The sequence below is a fragment of the Ambystoma mexicanum genome, chromosome 1q (assembly GCF_040938575.1).
Source record: "Ambystoma mexicanum isolate Mex_15411 chromosome 1q, UKY_AmexF1_1, whole genome shotgun sequence".
NCBI classification, from domain to species: domain Eukaryota; kingdom Metazoa; phylum Chordata; class Amphibia; order Caudata; family Ambystomatidae; genus Ambystoma; species Ambystoma mexicanum.
Genome location: NC_090922.1, coordinates 450,360,592 through 450,377,174, shown reverse-complemented (window position 1 = coordinate 450,377,174; position 16,583 = coordinate 450,360,592). Strand labels below are relative to the sequence as shown.

Genomic DNA, 16,583 nt, shown 5'->3' with positions numbered 1-16,583 from the left:
TCACATCTGTTTTTATTAACAATAGTCTAAAACAGGGAGTTACAATGAACATCGACGATTCTCTCAATCTTCTCACTCAGCAAGTTTTATTAAAAAAACAGGTTATGTAGCAAAAACTCGTCACTATTGACGTCATCCTATGTGGCAAGCTTCAAAAACTTACTTGGAAAAGTGATGGGCTTAAAGGGAACATCTAGGTATATGTTGCATACTGGTCAGGGAAAGTGATTGGGTCTCTAACATCAGGAGGGGCAACTAAGCCTCCTCTCATACAGGTCACTGTGAACGTCATCAAATACACTACGTCCCATTAGTTATACAAACTATAGCGCTCTCTATTACATGGCGCTCGATAATTTGTTGGCACCCTCGTACCCCACTGTACTTTTCCACATATGCCAGCAGCATGCAGGCTGGCCTCCAGGTGCTGGCGGGCTGGTCTTGACCATAGCTTTGCACCAATTAGCCTACTATCCATCATCACTCTGCTGTTTGCCAGTCAATTAGCCCTTTGAAGATTGGCCCCGAGTTTGTTCTTCGTGCCTGGGAATAAGAGGGAGTATAGCATACTCTGTTGCCTGGAGTTGGCGTAGTACGTCACGATTATCTATTTTCACTCATCCACGTGATTGAAGACCTTGTTTTAGAGTTCTGCTGCATTTAAAATTCTCTTATTTCATGAACTTCTGACGTCTTCATTGTTCTCGTGCCCATCTTCTGAACAGGAGTTTGTTCTTTTCACACGTTTGTAAACTACTCTTTGATCCTTCAGTCTCAGAGCGGCCTTGACTTCTTGGTGTTGGTCCAACCTAGCCTTTCTTTGATTCATCTCCTGTAATTCAATTGCCTTTCTGCTGCGACACACTGGAAAAGCCTTTTCTTTTCTGGGTCCAGCTATGCTAAAATGCGTTTGTGGAATCGTCCAGAGTTCATTCACTCCTATATATATGTTTTGCGCATGCCGCAATCTATTCACTACATAGCTAGCCGTGAGAATACTTTTGTCTGCTTGCGTTTCTTGCATCTGTACATGTATAAAAGGACTTAATATCTTCATTGTTTCTGTAGCATAAACATCTTCATCTCGAACTTGAAATGTTGCTCATCTTCGACACTTTCTCGACGCCTATAAAATGTTTTACGTTCTCTTGTCTCTGCATCTCTTCTGGGTGTGTCAGCCCTGCTTCGTGTGACATCACCAACCTTCCCTTTTGCTAATTTCTCCCACTTCTGGAATTTCATTCAAATGGCGCTCATACTGCCGTGTATGCAGGTTCGTTTTTCTCAATGGGAATCTTGCTTCCAGGATTCTCCCTGGTATTGTTATTTTCACTGGCACTGCACGTGTCTCACACTCTGGTTTCCAGCATATAAGCAACATGGGAGTGGTGCTTGAGGTGGGGGTACTTGGCTCCTTCTCTACACTCCCCCTTCGAATGGATTGTGTCCTCCCACGTATTCTTCATCTTAGATATTTCCTTACCTTTAGGTTTCGCCTTGGAAAAAATGTTCTCTCTCCAGCAGGGGGCGCTCCACTCGAGGCCACGGCGTTTATGTCCCTCGGCGGCATCCGTCGAGCATCGACGTCATCCCCCGTATAAGAGCCTCGAGCGCGCCCGTTGGCTTCAGTTCCGTTTTTCCATTAGCTTCGCTTCGGATCGAGTAAAACGGCGTTCAGTATTTTGTGAGAAAAAGCGATGTCGTCGTATTCAAACCCTTTGACACCGAAGAGAGGCTTTAAAAAATGCCTAAAATGTGGAAAGAAGATGTCCTTGACGGATCCACATAAGAACTGTCTATGGTGTCTCGGTCCCGACCACCGTACGGAAGACTGTGGTTCGTGCCAGTCGATGACCCACAAAGCCCTAAAAGAGCATAGAGGTAAACGGGCGATGGGGGAGGGTTTTTCGAAGTCCACTTTAAAAAAGAGAGACTCGCACGAGTCTTCGAAGTCATATCATAAAAAACGTAATTCGAGAAGTAGATCGAGGAAGTCTTTTTCTTCGTCTTCTAAGAAGGCTAAGAAGAGACGGCATCGATCTTCCTCATCCTCTTCGACATCTTCGGAAGAGGTCATCACATGTCCATCTAAACATGACTCCCCGAAAAAATGTGAAGCTTTTTGAGTCTCCATGCGAAAAAAATTCGAGCGCGGCCCAGGCCCCCTCAAAAATAGCTAAAGAAGACCATGCTCCTGCTCACAAGAAAAGTGACAGAGGAAGGCCCAAATCAAGAAAAACTGATAAAAAGACATTGAGAGCGTCATCGAGAGACTCTTCTCGATCACCTCATAAGTCAGATCCTTCGGTGCATAAATCGAAGGCAGAGGGAAATAAAATGGCGTCGAAAGATCATACGCCATCAAAGTCGACATCACCCAACTCCGGAAAGTTTGGTAGTACAGGCAGCCACTTCCACAAAGCATGCGGCATACCTTACAATCCCTCCAGATAGGGACGATAAAAAGGTGGAAGCATGGTTTAGGAAAATCTTCACATCTGGCAGTATGGCTTTGAAGTCTACTAATGTAACCTGTACCTTGGCAAGGTTCACATATACCCTGTGGGACTGTATGTCGGCGGCAGCTGAACACATCCCAGAAGGTGAAGAACGTGATGGCTTTCTAGCTATTATAAGGGATGGAAAGGAGGCTTCGGGAGAATGCCTTCAATCAGGATTAGACACAGCTGACAGTATCAGCGGGTCCATGGCGACTAGCACAGTGCTACATAGATTTGCGTGGCTAAGAAAGTCTGGGTTTGCTCCTGATGTGCAATCCAGACTTCTTAATATGCCCTTTGATGTCTCGAGGTTGTTCGGTAGCAAGGCAGATGAAGGTTTGGAGAAGCTACAGACCTTCAAAGTGGCGGCAAAATCTCTCAGTGCCGCTATGAGACAGCCTCAGCAACGCCCCTAAACAGGCTCATCTTCCTGGAGGGGTCGTCCTTTTCACTATTATTCCTCAATTGGAAGAGGAAGAGGGCAGGCCAATCAGAGAGGTCAAAGAAAATGTCCTCGGGGACGAGGAAAAGGTGCTAGATCAGCCCCTGCAACGGCATCTGTACCATCAGCCGCTGCTGCAGCGGCCGCAAAACCACTCTGCGGTTTTGATCCACAAGACCCCGATGGGAGGCAGAATCTCACAGCATCTAGAAGAATGGCGGGGCATTACTTCAGATGCTTGGGCACTGGAAACAGTATCCCAGGGTTACTGCCTTCCTTTTCTAAAGAAACCTCAGAATCATCCTCCAGAATACAACTCTGCCAAACATCCGGATCCGCTCCTGTTGCAGGAACTTGTAACCCTGCTACAGAAAGGTGCAATAGAACATGTACCTGTAGCAGAGAGGAACAAGGGTTGGTATTCCCCATACTTCCTTATTCCAAAGAAAGACGGAGGACTGAGACCCATCTTGGATTTGAGAAACTTGAACAAGTTCCTAAGGAAGGACAAATTCAAGATGGTCATACTTTCTCAGATCTTTCAGGCTCTCCAACTCCAGGACTGGTTATTATCATTGGACCTTCAGGATGCTTACTTTCATGTGCCAATCCATCTCAAGCACAGAAATTACCTGAGGTTTGCGATTGGTAATTCTCACTATCAGTTTCGAGTTCTGCTATTCGGGTTGACCTCCGCCCCAAGAGTTTTCACCAAGTTGATGGCGGTGGTGACAGCGAGTCTCAGGAGAGGGGGGATTTATATCTACCTCTATCTGGACGATTGGATGATCAGAGCACGTTCTCCAGAACAAGCCCTGGATCACCTGTCCAAGACTTGTCACTTCCTTCACAAACTAGGTTTTTCTCTGAATTTAAAAAAGTCAAACATGATACCATCACAGAAGCTCCAGTTTATAGGAGCAGTCCTGGATACCTGTTCGGGCAAAGCCTCGCCTCCCGAAGAGAGAGCTCACCACATTCTGCAGATGGTAACAAAATTCCAGAATGCCCAGCATCTTCCAGCCTTCGATTTTCTCAGGTTGCTCGGTCTGATGGCATCCTGCATTTTTCTGGTGCCAGAAGCCAGATTGAGAATGAGATCTCTTCAATGGGCTCTCAGAACTCAATGGTCCCAATTCTCAGGGGAAATGTCAGATCTGCTGAAGGTCCCAGCCCAAGTAGCACAGGATCTACAAAGGTGGGCTTGCAGACATCATATCCTCAGATGAGAATCTTTTTGGCAGCCATGGCCGGAGATAACAGTAGTGACGGACGCCTCACTTATGGGGTGGGGAGCCCATATCAACGATCTGACAATCAGCAGATGTTGGTCTCCATCGGAGTCCAAACTACACATCAATATTTTGGAGTTGAGGGCAATCAGACTAGCGCTGAAGGCCTTCCTGCCCTCTATACGGGGAAAGAATGTTCTGATAATGACGGACAACACAGTGGCCATGTACTACCTCAACAAGAGAGGAGGAGTGGGGTCACTACCATTGTGCAGAGAGGCGATGCAACTCTGGTTCTGGGCAATACAAGAAGGGATCTCTCTGTCGGCAATTCATCTAGCCGGAGAGCAAAACACAACAGCGGACGCTCTGAGCAGGCAGAGCACAGTCTCTCATGAGTGGGAGATAGCTCAGGAAGTCATTCAAGAGATCTTTGCCCTTTGGGGAACCCCTCATGTGGATCTGTTCGCAACCGGGGCCAACCGGAAGTGCGAACTGTACTGCTCAAGGGAATTTCCCCCGAGAGGAGCTCTAGGAGACGCGTTCGTGGTGGAATGGGAGTTTCTACTTCTGTATGCGTTTCCTCCAATCCCTGTGATCCCTCAAGTAATCAGGAGGTTGAGAAGGTTCGGGAGAACCATTATCCTAATTGCCCCGGATTAGGCCAGGAGAACGTGGTACCCAGACCTTCTCGACATGTCCATCTGCCCTCCAATACATCTTTCAAGAAGAGAGGATCTTCTCTCGCGACAGGAAGGTCATGTTCTCCATCTGGAGGTCAACACACTCAACCTTCACGCTCTATTAAGGCTGCAAGCAATCTCCTCACGATTGGACCATTTTTAGGATCTTGCAAGAACAGATGAACGCTAACAGTTCTCCCCACAAGTGCAGGGAATGCACGAAGAATGAAGAAAAAAACAGTGAGAACGATCCGGTGAACGTTGCCATCAGGCACTCCCATGGGTGCCTCCAAAAAGAAACTTGGTGAGAAAGGAATCGGGGAAATGCTCCCCCTTCCAATCGTGAACGATGAATTCTAAGTCTGGCATTTCCGTTTGTTTTCAAGACTTCAGTATGTCTCAGTCCAATGTTAGCAAGCTCCTGTGGCTCAAGAACAATATCTTTTTCCCCACTCTTTGCTTAGCAGCTACAAAGAGTGTCCCGGAAGAACCAAAGTCCAATGTACTCTTTATCTGTCTATTGGACAGTCTCTGTGTCCTTCTTCCTCGTCATCGATCTAGTCTGCACGTGCTGAACTTCTTCTCCGTTGCTTGCTTCCGACTGGGATGTGGGTGAGGGGGACTCTCGTTTGTAGACTTTCACGCCGCCAAGCAATATCCAAGTTCGTCTTCCCAAGAATGTTACTGCCGATGGCGTGACGTCCTCCACAATGAAAGGACCATTAAATCGTGGTTCGTGCCACTTGCGGACAAAGTACCTGCTCCACACCTGATCTCCTGGGAACATTTTTGGCAGTAATAGTTATTTTTGTCTGTTTGCTGTATGGTCTTCATCTGTGTTCTGAGCCCGACACCCTGTCCATTTGAGCTGTTATGAAATGACAGAGACACTTGTAGTCATACACGTCAAGTAGGCATGTAACCCATTTCTTATAAATTCTGGAGTCCTCTGGGCCTCACTGTGATGGATGTCCTCATTGTGATGGATGTCCTCATTCGTCTCCCTGTTAGTATTTCATGCGGTGTAAGATGACGGTCATAGCCTGGCTGATTCCTCAACGGATATAATGCAAGAGACAGGTAATGTAACCATCCCTTTTTCAATGTTGGCTTCAATTTAGCTATCTTTTCCTCACATATCCTGGTGGCTTGCGGATGATGAGCCGAAGAGAACTTATGTTTTATACTAAGCAACAAGCTGATTTGCTCAAATACTTCACTTACACAATGTGGGCCATTATCTGATCTTAATACTTCACATATTCCCCATCTAGGAAATACTTCTCGTACTAAAGATTTCGCAGCACAAGTGGCGTTGGGGTGTGTACAAGGACCTGCTTCAATCCATCTTGAAAAGGGATATACTACCACTATCATATATCTATATCCATTACAGACCTGCAACCTAGCGACATAGTCGATATGGAAATGCTGAAAAGGACCATTAGGTCGCGGGATAACTCCTCTGACTGTTCACAGTGTATGCCCAGCAGTAGACTTTTGACATACGATGCAATTTACTACTTAAAATGCAACGTGTTCTAGCAGGTTCGGTACAAACTAGTCCTCCGCAATAGCTGCTGCAAGGCTTTCTCTACTGACATGTGCAGGGTAGTGTAGCTGTTCTAACGCCACCGTTAATAAGGGTACAGGTATCACCAGTTTACCAGTTCTTTCCTGTCACCACAGCACTTCGGAAGGGGATAAAGAACACCTAATTTGTGTCCATTGATCTTTCTCATCCTGTGGTGCTTCACCTGGTACTTCCATTAATTGAGTTTTTGACAAGTTATTAAAACTTTCATTCACACTTATCACTGTAAAGACGCCGATGGGGGGTGTCTGTACTTCCGCTCTCTATATGGTTGAGGAGAGGCACAGAGAACCCCAGCCAAGATTCTCTATTATTGGTACGTGGTCGAGCAATCAAGGCCTAGCTTCTCAGGAGGTGATGCGGACTGGTTCTTAAGTACAGTGTAGTCCCGAGGCACCCACAAAGGAATGTCCGCACACTGTATCGGTTAAAACACAGTCTTTATATAATTAATATTCAAGGTCACATACACTATCACGATAACTCACTTTGTACTCCGAAAATCAACAATGGTAAATACATACAGTTCTAAGGTGGTACTACTAACGTTATAGATCTCATTAAAGTGCATACGGTCAGAATGACACACAGATCAAAATAAAGAGGAAACCAGCAGTAAAGAGAGGAAGGAAAGAAAGATGGTGGAACAATTGGCAGAATACTGGTCCCGCTACCTGGACACAGTTCTGTGTGGAGATCCCCCCACCTGGGCAACCTGTAGAAGAAAGATACAAGCCCAGTCCATATATTGTTCACACTAGACTTTCCAATAGTTCTGCAACCCTAAAGTACCTTGGCGTTGTAGCGTTCCACGTCGGGGAATCGACGGCCCTTCTTGAGTGTCCTCCCTTTCAGGCAGGAGTCACGGGTCGTTGAACGTCCGACGGAGAACAGGTCGAGCTACGACGGTGAAGTGGCCCCGTCGTTCCTAGCGGTGCTCGTTGACGGGGAAGCGTAAACGTCATGCCAGGAAGAGGCATGCGGGACACCTCAGTGTCGATAGTTCTGGACCGCAAAGAGTTTGAAGAACTGTGGCCCAGCAAGGACGTCGAGTCATCAGCGCCTCTGTGGTCTTTGGGTGGTGGGAAACCCACCGGTGGATGCTCCTCAGTGTGTCGACGGTCAGGCCTTCTCCAGCAGGATACAGAGGTGACGATGCAGACGAGAGCGTCCTTGGATCAAATGAAGTTCTTAGGCAATGGGAGCATGGCGGCTCCAGTCGGTGATGGTGGTCGTCAACAGTGGCGGACAACAGTCCGTGCGCTTCTCCTTGGAGTTCCGCAGCAATCCCCATATCGGGTCGGCAGCCTGCCGAAGGTCTGTCTACCAGGGAGCTTTGACAAAGATCTGTCGATGGTCCCTCTTAGCTCGGGAAGAGGGCGCCTTACCAGGTCCTCTCTGGGTCAGTCCTTGGAGACGCAGCAGCTTTCAGATGGTGAAGGAGAGCAACAGCAATTCTTCTCTTCCAGCAGGGCTTCAAGGTCAAGCGTCAGTTTCACACCAGTTACTCTTTGTAGATTGGACTTCAGCTCTGAACACGATTCCTAGCAGTGAGAGGTCCCCAGATATACTGTTGTTCTCCCATTCATTCCGCTGGGTCACACTGAAGCATCCAATCACTACAAAGGGAATTCATGCAGGCAGGCAACCAATCAGGTACACAGTGCATTCAGGCCATTCACTTCTCTCCAGACACTCACAACAAGTTATGTGTATTGGGACAAGTACCAAGCCATTCAACACTTCATACTGCTTTCATACTGGTTTCGGGCAGGGCTGTCTCAGTCATTGTGTCAACCACCAGATACTAGACACCCACAACATAGAATGCATATTCGTCACACACTTTATCCACCCAGGTCCCACCCACAGGCGTACCCACAACATACGGTCGTTGGGAAGGCTCCAGCCAGTCTGGTCAGCACTTCCCCACACTACCATATATGGAACTTCCACCCAACAGCCAGTCAGGGGAAGGGACAGAGGCAGGGCTTCCCGGGACTTCGGGAAGATCAAGGTAACAGGCGATGGAAGGCAAGCAGCCATGGAGGCCATTTTGTCTCCATCAGGAATCTACCGATTCCAATGACAGGCCTGGGCATCCCAAAATTGAGGACGCTCAGGGCACCAGTCATTTCAGCACGGAGCTGCCACCAGCCTGTACCCTGCTCTGTGGGCCACCCACAGGTGCCCAAAAACATATACTAGGGGCACAGGGTTGCACCCATACCCATGGGTGCCATAAGGGTATCCCATGGGTCTGTTCACCAAACCAACAGAGAGAGCTGCACCGCCAGGAGTCCCACATGAACTCCTGTGTGGAAAACACTACAGAACACGATAAAAAGCAGTAAAGTACAAGGATACGGAGGCCCTGTCCCTCCGATGCATTTCCAGCATCACAGTCACCCCCATCTCTCACATCAGGTGTATCAAAGCTCATTATTTCCGAAGAATATGCAACTTGTTTTGCTTCTTCATCTGCGGCTTGGTTTCCGCGCCAGATAAAGTCTGCTCCTTTAGTGTGCGCTGCACATTTGACTACCACAATGCTTATTGGGAGCTGTAGTGCTCTAATAAGTCTGTCCAATAAGGAAGCATGTTCTACTGAAGTGCCGTCCGCTCGGAGGTAGCCCCTCTTTTTCTAACGTGCTAGCCCTGCATGCACTGTTGACATTACATAGGCGGAGTCACTGTACACCGTTACTTCCTAGTCTGCGTGTTTCAAAGGGATTGTGTCCTCCGACGTATTCCTTATCTTTGATAGATCATCTCCCAGCTTGCTGGCCTCGGAATTTCTTTTTCAGTAGAGGGCGCTGCGCGTCAACGTCCCTCGAGCCGATGTCCCTCGATGGCCTCTGTATCGGCGCCAAAGTCATCACGCGTATAAATAGACTCGCGCAGCGTCCGTTGCTCAGTTCAATTTTTCCGCGCTTCGTGGGCCTCGGAATATCGTTGCTCAGTTCTTCAGTCAAATATATCATTATTCTTCGTGAATACTGACTCGTACTCGATGGCTTTCTCACCCGAACCCACGACTCCACGGTCCGGCTTCAAAACATGTTGAGACTCTGGAAAGAAAATGTCATTGACGGATCCTCACAGGATCTGTTTATGGTGCCTGGGAATCGAGCACCATTGTTCGGAGTGCGAGGACTGCATGTCCATAACGGCGAAAGCCTTGAAGGAGCGTAAGGGGTAGCTCGAGAGAGGTAAGGCAGTTAAAACTTCTTTGAAAGTTTCCTCAGCGGAGTCGAGACATTCGTCTCCTCGCCATCGCAAAAGACATTCTCGTTCTAGGTCTCGAAGCAGTTCCCATCACTCTTCGAGATCTAAACATTCAAAAAAGAGACGTTGAAGTTCCCCTTCCTCGTCTTCGTCTTCTTCCGTTTCCCCAAAAAGGGTCTCCTGCCCCACAAAACATAGCTCTCAGGCTGAGTGGGAGGAATTCAGGAAAAAGATGCTAAGCGTCTTCGAAAAAGCGGCCTCGACCCCCTCGAAGACTGCTGAGGGTGATACCCTGGGTGAAAGACCCAAAAAATCAATAAGCCGCGAGTCACAGCACCCGGCGAAAGAAGCCACTCAAGAGCGTCACGAACCCTCGAGTAAAGGCAAAGTTGCGTCTTCGACACCGTCGTCGACGCCGTTATCGAAGGGTTCTTCCACGCACAGGTCAGTCGAGTCGACGCCGTCTTCTACGTCGACGCCGAGAAAGGATAAGCCCACGGCTACCTCACAGCCAGTGGCCATACCCAAAGCCTCGAGCACGAGAATGTCGTCGACAACCTCGAGTAGAATCCCGATACTCTCAAGTTCATCGAGGCCTCTACCACCTTTCTCGACGCTTTTTTCGATGGCTTCGAAGCCTTTGACGTCCGCGTCGTCGTTTTCTCAGCCAATCATGACGAATTTGGCTCCTTCTGCTCTGGAAATGGGATTAATACCATTTTCAAGACCTGATCACTCCAGAGTCTTATCTTCTATTTATGAAGAAGGGGAGGATTTGGATCAGTAAAGACCTTTTGAGCTGCAGGGATCTGCAACTCCTGCACCAGAGGAATTTACCTCTGAGGAAGGTAGGTTGAAAGACCTCCATGAATCCCTACAGGAAGCAAGTGGGTTGGACACTTCCCCAGAAGTGGAATTTGCCACACCAGACCCAGGGGAACATGTGGAAACCCCTTAAAGAACCTTGATGGCAAGGATAATAGAGTTTATGGGGTGGTCCACACCCTCACCTGTTTTTCAGCAAGACGACCTCACAGACATCTTGGTCAAAGGTCCACAGGAGGATCCTGTGGTGCCATTTCATGCGGCATTACAAAGGAAAATGTTGGCAAACTGGGAAACACCTGAGGTAATCCCGGCAGTTAACAAAAAATTATCAGCTAAATAATAGGGTGTCTTCTGCTGACCCGGAATATTTATCCAAACACCCAACTTCGGAGAGTCTGGTTGTTCAGGCAGCTACTTCAGCAGGAAGTAAATCGGCTTACCCTACTGTTCCACAGGACAGGGATGATAAGAGATATGACTCTATGGCCAAAAAAGTCTTTTCCGCATGTAGCATGGCGTTGAAATCCATCAATGCTATTTGTACGCTCGCAAGGTTCAGCCACACACTTTGGGAGTGTGCTTCATCAGCGGCTGACTGCCTCCCGGAGGGAGAAGAAAGGGAAGCGCTCATAAACATCATCAAGGATGGTAAAGACGCTATGTGCGAATCCCTTCAAACTGGCATCGAATCTGCTGACCGCATCAGCAGGGCCATGGCGGCAAGTACAACAACCTGGAGATTTGCTTGGTTGCGAAAGTCTGGTTTTGCTCCAGATGTGCAAAGCAGACTCTTGAATATGCCCTTTGACGGCTCTTCTTTCTTTGGTAAGAAGGCGAATGACAGTTTAGAAAAACTACAAACATCAAAGGCAGCAGCAAAATCCCTGCTGTTCTCCTGTACCTGCAATATAGAATAGGCTTTTCTAGTCTGGTGCAGGTTTTCCTTCTGGAAACCTGAGGAATTATGGGAGATGTCCACCCCTTTCTGCCTTTATGGGAACATTATGGGTGCCTGTTTTGGGGGAATATTCCCATCTGCTCTCTTGAGCTTTGGGTACCACGCTAAGTAGTTTCTATGGTGTTCTCCCTTCCAAACCCCATACCTTCTTTCTAGATGTGGCCCAGGTTTTGACCCAGGCCAGTGTGGAATTCTGTGAGTTGTTATGGTATTTTCCTATGTTTGCCCTGGTGGCCGGGCTAACTGTGGGATGGGGTTTTCTCAGATGGAGTAGTTCTCCAGTGAGCTATGTGACTCCCTACTGTAAGGATGTGGTGCTGCAGAGGTGACGGGAATGGCTTTAAGGTCACCCCAATAGGCCCCTGTGAATCCCAATTTGTTACGTTATCCATGTCCAATTCATGGGGTGATGAGCATAAGAGTAGTTGTTACTGACCGCTCGTACCTACAATCAACATCTATGTATGTTAATTGCTCATCGGTGATGCTCAAACTAATCAAGTGTTCTATAACAACTTAATTTAAAATTATATACACTGATTGCATCTGTTAAATTTTAAATTCAGTGGTCGATTCATGCATATAATATAATCCTGTATTATCCCAATTTGACATTTGATCATGAAATGTTTCATCTAGTGCGGGGGTATCTTCCCTCCAGCTATGAGATGAAAGGAAACCTGATGGACACGAGTGTGGAGCAGGAACTTGTGCGAGAGCTCAGTCAGAAGAAGCAAAACCTGCTGCTGGAACTGCGGAACTATGAAGAGAACTCAAAGGTAATATTTGTTGGCTACTGCCCTTATATTGGGCCCAAAATAGCAGTTTAATGTTAACAATATGTATGTCTAAAAGAAAATGGGCCTCATTACGACCCAGGCGCTAATGGGTTAACGGCGCCGTAAAAGGATGCAGCGCCGTTAACCTATTAGCGCCTAATTACGAGGTCCCTTTGCGGGACCCGACCTTAACGGCTTGTTTTACCAGCCGTTAAAGTAGGGACCCGCAAAGGGACCTTGGTGCTAAGTACGGTGCCGCAATTTGCGGCACCGCACTTAGCGCCTTCCCCATTCCCATTGAGCCCTATGGGGCAAAAATGGGAATGGGGAATTACCGCCCCGCCAACCTCGGAATGGGGTGGTAATTCCCCATTCCGCCACGGCAGACACCGGCATGGACCATGGTGCTAATAGCACCATGGTCCTCCGCCTGGGTCGTAATGAGGCCAAATATGTTGTATATTGAATGAGGGAGTTTTGTAGAACATAGACTTTGATGTGCCATTCCCCCTTTACCACTTGCAGGATAAAAGCTTCACCCTCTTCACAAAGACCTACTCAATGTGGCCATCATAGATACAAACATTCAGACTCCCCTTTGCCTCGTCTGTGCACAATCGTACAAGCCAGGGGAGATGTTTCCATGCATTTTGGGATCACATCCCAGTACACAAACTGGATTTTGTACAGGAAAAGAGAACGCATGCATACCCCTGTGTCTGTTTTGAACAGTTGCAAGGAAATGCACATTTCACAATGACTGGTTCTTTAAGTCCCTGTCAGAGTAAAATGCGCTTCAATTTCTTAGAATCGCACAGTTAAAAAGGTACATTTTTTGTGCTTTTTTTTTCTCTCGCATAATACTTTGTGAGTCGGGACCTGAGTTTTTATTTTTTAAATGTAAGAAATAAATGCGTACAGTTCAAGACTATAAAAGAAACGGTGTAAACGGAAGTGTCTGGAGTTCTTGCCTATTTGCCAAGGCAGGGATGAAAACTCTGCAAGGTTTCGAAGTTCACACATACCCCATATACATTAACGTGTAGATTCCTGTATTGATTTTGTGATATGCATAATTCATTACCTATCAATTTACATGTTTTCATTTATTTGAGTGCATTAAAGAAGTAAATCAATTGTATTTTACATTGCACGCAACTTCATGCATATGCTGAATGGGACTGGGCTTCTCAAAGCAATGACTCAGCTTTTTTCAGCTCTGATAGCCCTTTTCAATTACATTCTTCATTATACTGGTTCACACAGCCTTTTTAAACCTGCTTATGTGCTATAAACCTGGTGTTACCTCTTTCAGGTCCTGTAGCCAACAGTTCCCTGTGTCTCACCCACACACGCCAAGTCTGGGGTTCCTTCAGTGAGATCATTCATGGGAACTATGATCCTTGTGTAATGCTTTTAAGGTCAATATGTTGAGGGACAAACTGCATTTCTGGAAGACAATCTTTAACCAACCTCCTGTTCAGGCTCTCAAGTACTTTGTGCATCATAAGTAGTAGCTGAAGGTATGTCTGACTTTTTGTTATTAAATGTCGTATGCTCAGGGACTAACTGTGACATTCTGTCTGAGGAGACTGGCTCAGGTGCAACATTTTCTATCTGATTTATGCCCACATATCCTTGTTAGGGTTATGTTTTCGAGAAGGCCACTGCTTGTGGATCCTGATACCGGGTCTATATTTTCCCCTGAGCTAAGGCCTGAGGATTCCCATTCTGGGGCTAAATCATTCACTGGATCATGGTCTGTGGTTCCCATTTTGGAGCTTAGTCATTGGAAGTTCAGTGTCAGTGACGTAATGCTTCCTCAAAAGAGGGAAGACCAGGACAGTTTGTCCAAGAGTCACTGACTTCCACTGGTATCATACCCAGGGCTCTCTTTTGCCCTATGGTTTCTTCTTAAGCTGGAGCCCACAGTGGGGAATCTTCTGAGACAAGCTCTCATTATCCCCTTTTCAACTGTGTATGTCAAAATCACATGTATGGTAGTTGACATTCAGAAACTACCATAAATGATGACTTGTTGTCTTCCCCAATATCCACCTCATTCGTTATTGTGGTGACTAAGCACCCTTCATCACTATCACATGCTGGGGCTTTCACAGTTTAGGCTCATTCAAAATCTAGGGACTTGATCATTGCCTAGGAACATTGGACCCCAAATGGAGGCTGGCTCTGCCCTCCCCAAAATGATTGGGTCTTTTGCACAGATTCCTTTTTTTTAGCTAGGGTGATTGGATGCAGCTTTCTGCAAGAAATACCATTGTGCAGTATACCTATATGCAGCCATGTTAAGAGGATGACCTCTGCATAGACCAACAAGCCATTATATATGATAACAAAGAGGTCAGTACACAGTTTCAACATCCGCTGTAGTTCAGGTTTTACAGGAGCAGGTCTTGGTTGTTTTTAGCAGTTTCACGATCGCAAACAAACATGCCAACTCAATTTGATACCCTGTTTTCAATTCCTCAAGCAACAACCAATGCCGAAAACATATGATTTTGGGCTATAGTCCTCCTCTTCGGACTTAAGCAAGACGTAACAATTGCTTTTCGGCCCTAGCTCACTTCCCTGTTGCTGACGAGTATCGCTTAATTTGCCTATTTGCGAACACATCCCAGGGACCTTTTGGTCTTGTCTATGATTATTTGGGAGTTTCAACTTCCCTTACTCCAACCCACTTCCTTTCTGTCCTGCCTTCTCTAAATTGGAAGTCCGGTCTTTTTGCAGGAGATCCCATGTCTCTGCATGTTGAAAGCCATAGAGCATGGTTACTGATTTTGAGACGCTACAGATGTTTTGAATTACAACGCCCATCAACGTAGCATGCATAGTTGGTGGTAAAGGATAATGGAAGCTGTAGTCCAAAACTTCTGGTGGCCCACATAATTGGTAACCATGCCATAGAGGATGTCCCTCTCTCCGAAAGAGAACCTGGTTTATTGTCTAGGCTATTCGCGGTGCAGAGAGAGAACCAGGCAGGCCACTGCACCATACTGGATCTCTCGTATATCAATCTATACCAATTCCCCTGACTTGTGGAAAAGTCCCAAAGGTGGTAATACATCGTAGGAGAGTCCACAAGTTCAAGTTCAGAAGATTTTATTCCGTTTACAACATTCAATGCACACATAATACAGATATTCCATACATTATATATAAAAAGATTAGCCTGCCAATTGATGCAAGTGATTCATACTTGAACATTAAAATACTAAAAATGGTTGAATTTAAACCAAGTGCCGTAACAATTCCCCTACTAGCAAAAAATGGACACATCCCTTCCCCATGATTCTTTCACAAATAATAAAATATCAAACATAAAATTCTCACCTTCCGAGCACATAATTAAAAACATGGCCTATTCTTAGGAGGTGTGGCCTTAACTGTCTTAATAGTGGCCCTGTATTAAATGTGCATACCAGTAAGAAATGTATCGGGTTCCCAATCCTTCCCAGCGCACACAGGAAACTTTTGTCCAGATCCAGCCATGGTGTTCTGGCTCCCACCGGTAGAACATTTAGTCTGATCATTAGAATAATTCTTCTGCAAGCGTGGGAGTTGACCTTTATGACAATTTTGGGGGGACCGCACCGCACAACATTACCGATACATTTTCAGAGAGGACAATTTTGAGACACGCTTCTGAGTGTTAATCCATTCATCCTGATCTAGATGCTCCTTAACTTTCTCTGTTGTCTTTTGGACATGTGCGCAAATATTCCATGTTGTTCAGTCCCCATTTGTCCGATTTGTTCCCTCCCACCGAGAGCCATTGAAATGTGCCCTGTACCAGGCCGCTTAACATTTCCGATAGGGCATTCCCAATATTAGGGTTCAACGATGAGTTCACCAGCAGTTTCATACAACACCTTACCAATCTAAAACAAGATTGTCGTTATATTCTTAAAATCCCCAGTTCACATCATAATACATCCCCCGGTGTTACTGGGGATAACCCCACTAACTTCCTCAGAAAGACATTTTTCACAGATTCAAGATTGTTACATGAGGAGAAGCCCCACAACTCGCTGCCGTACAAAGTGGCTGATCTTTTGTTGAGATCCATTACTTCAAGGCATTTGTCAAGCCTTTTTCCACATGCAGGTAATACAACCTTTGAAGGCCCCTTAGACTTGCTTCCATCTGCTTGACCAAAGATTTTACGTGGGCGGTCCATGTTCCATTTCTCGAAAAGATAACTCCAAGGTATCCATGAGCATCGACAACCTCTATTTTCTCTTGGTCAATGCACCAACTGTCCCGGGGTCTTCCTTTTCCAAAAACAACAATCTTAGCCTTATTTAAATTCAAGGAGAG

The 16,583-nt window shown here is 46.4% G+C and overlaps 1 protein-coding gene across 1 annotated transcript in view; it reads left to right on the top strand.

The window, feature by feature from the left end:
• The window catches only part of BBS2 (Bardet-Biedl syndrome 2), a 1,290,628-nt gene that overhangs the window by 733,120 nt on the left and 540,925 nt on the right, over positions 1–16,583 (top strand). Inside the window, exon 10 of the mRNA XM_069640291.1 lies at positions 12,106–12,245. Within this exon, the coding sequence (XP_069496392.1) occupies positions 12,106–12,245 (140 nt within the window). The remainder of the gene's footprint in view (positions 1–12,105; positions 12,246–16,583) is intronic.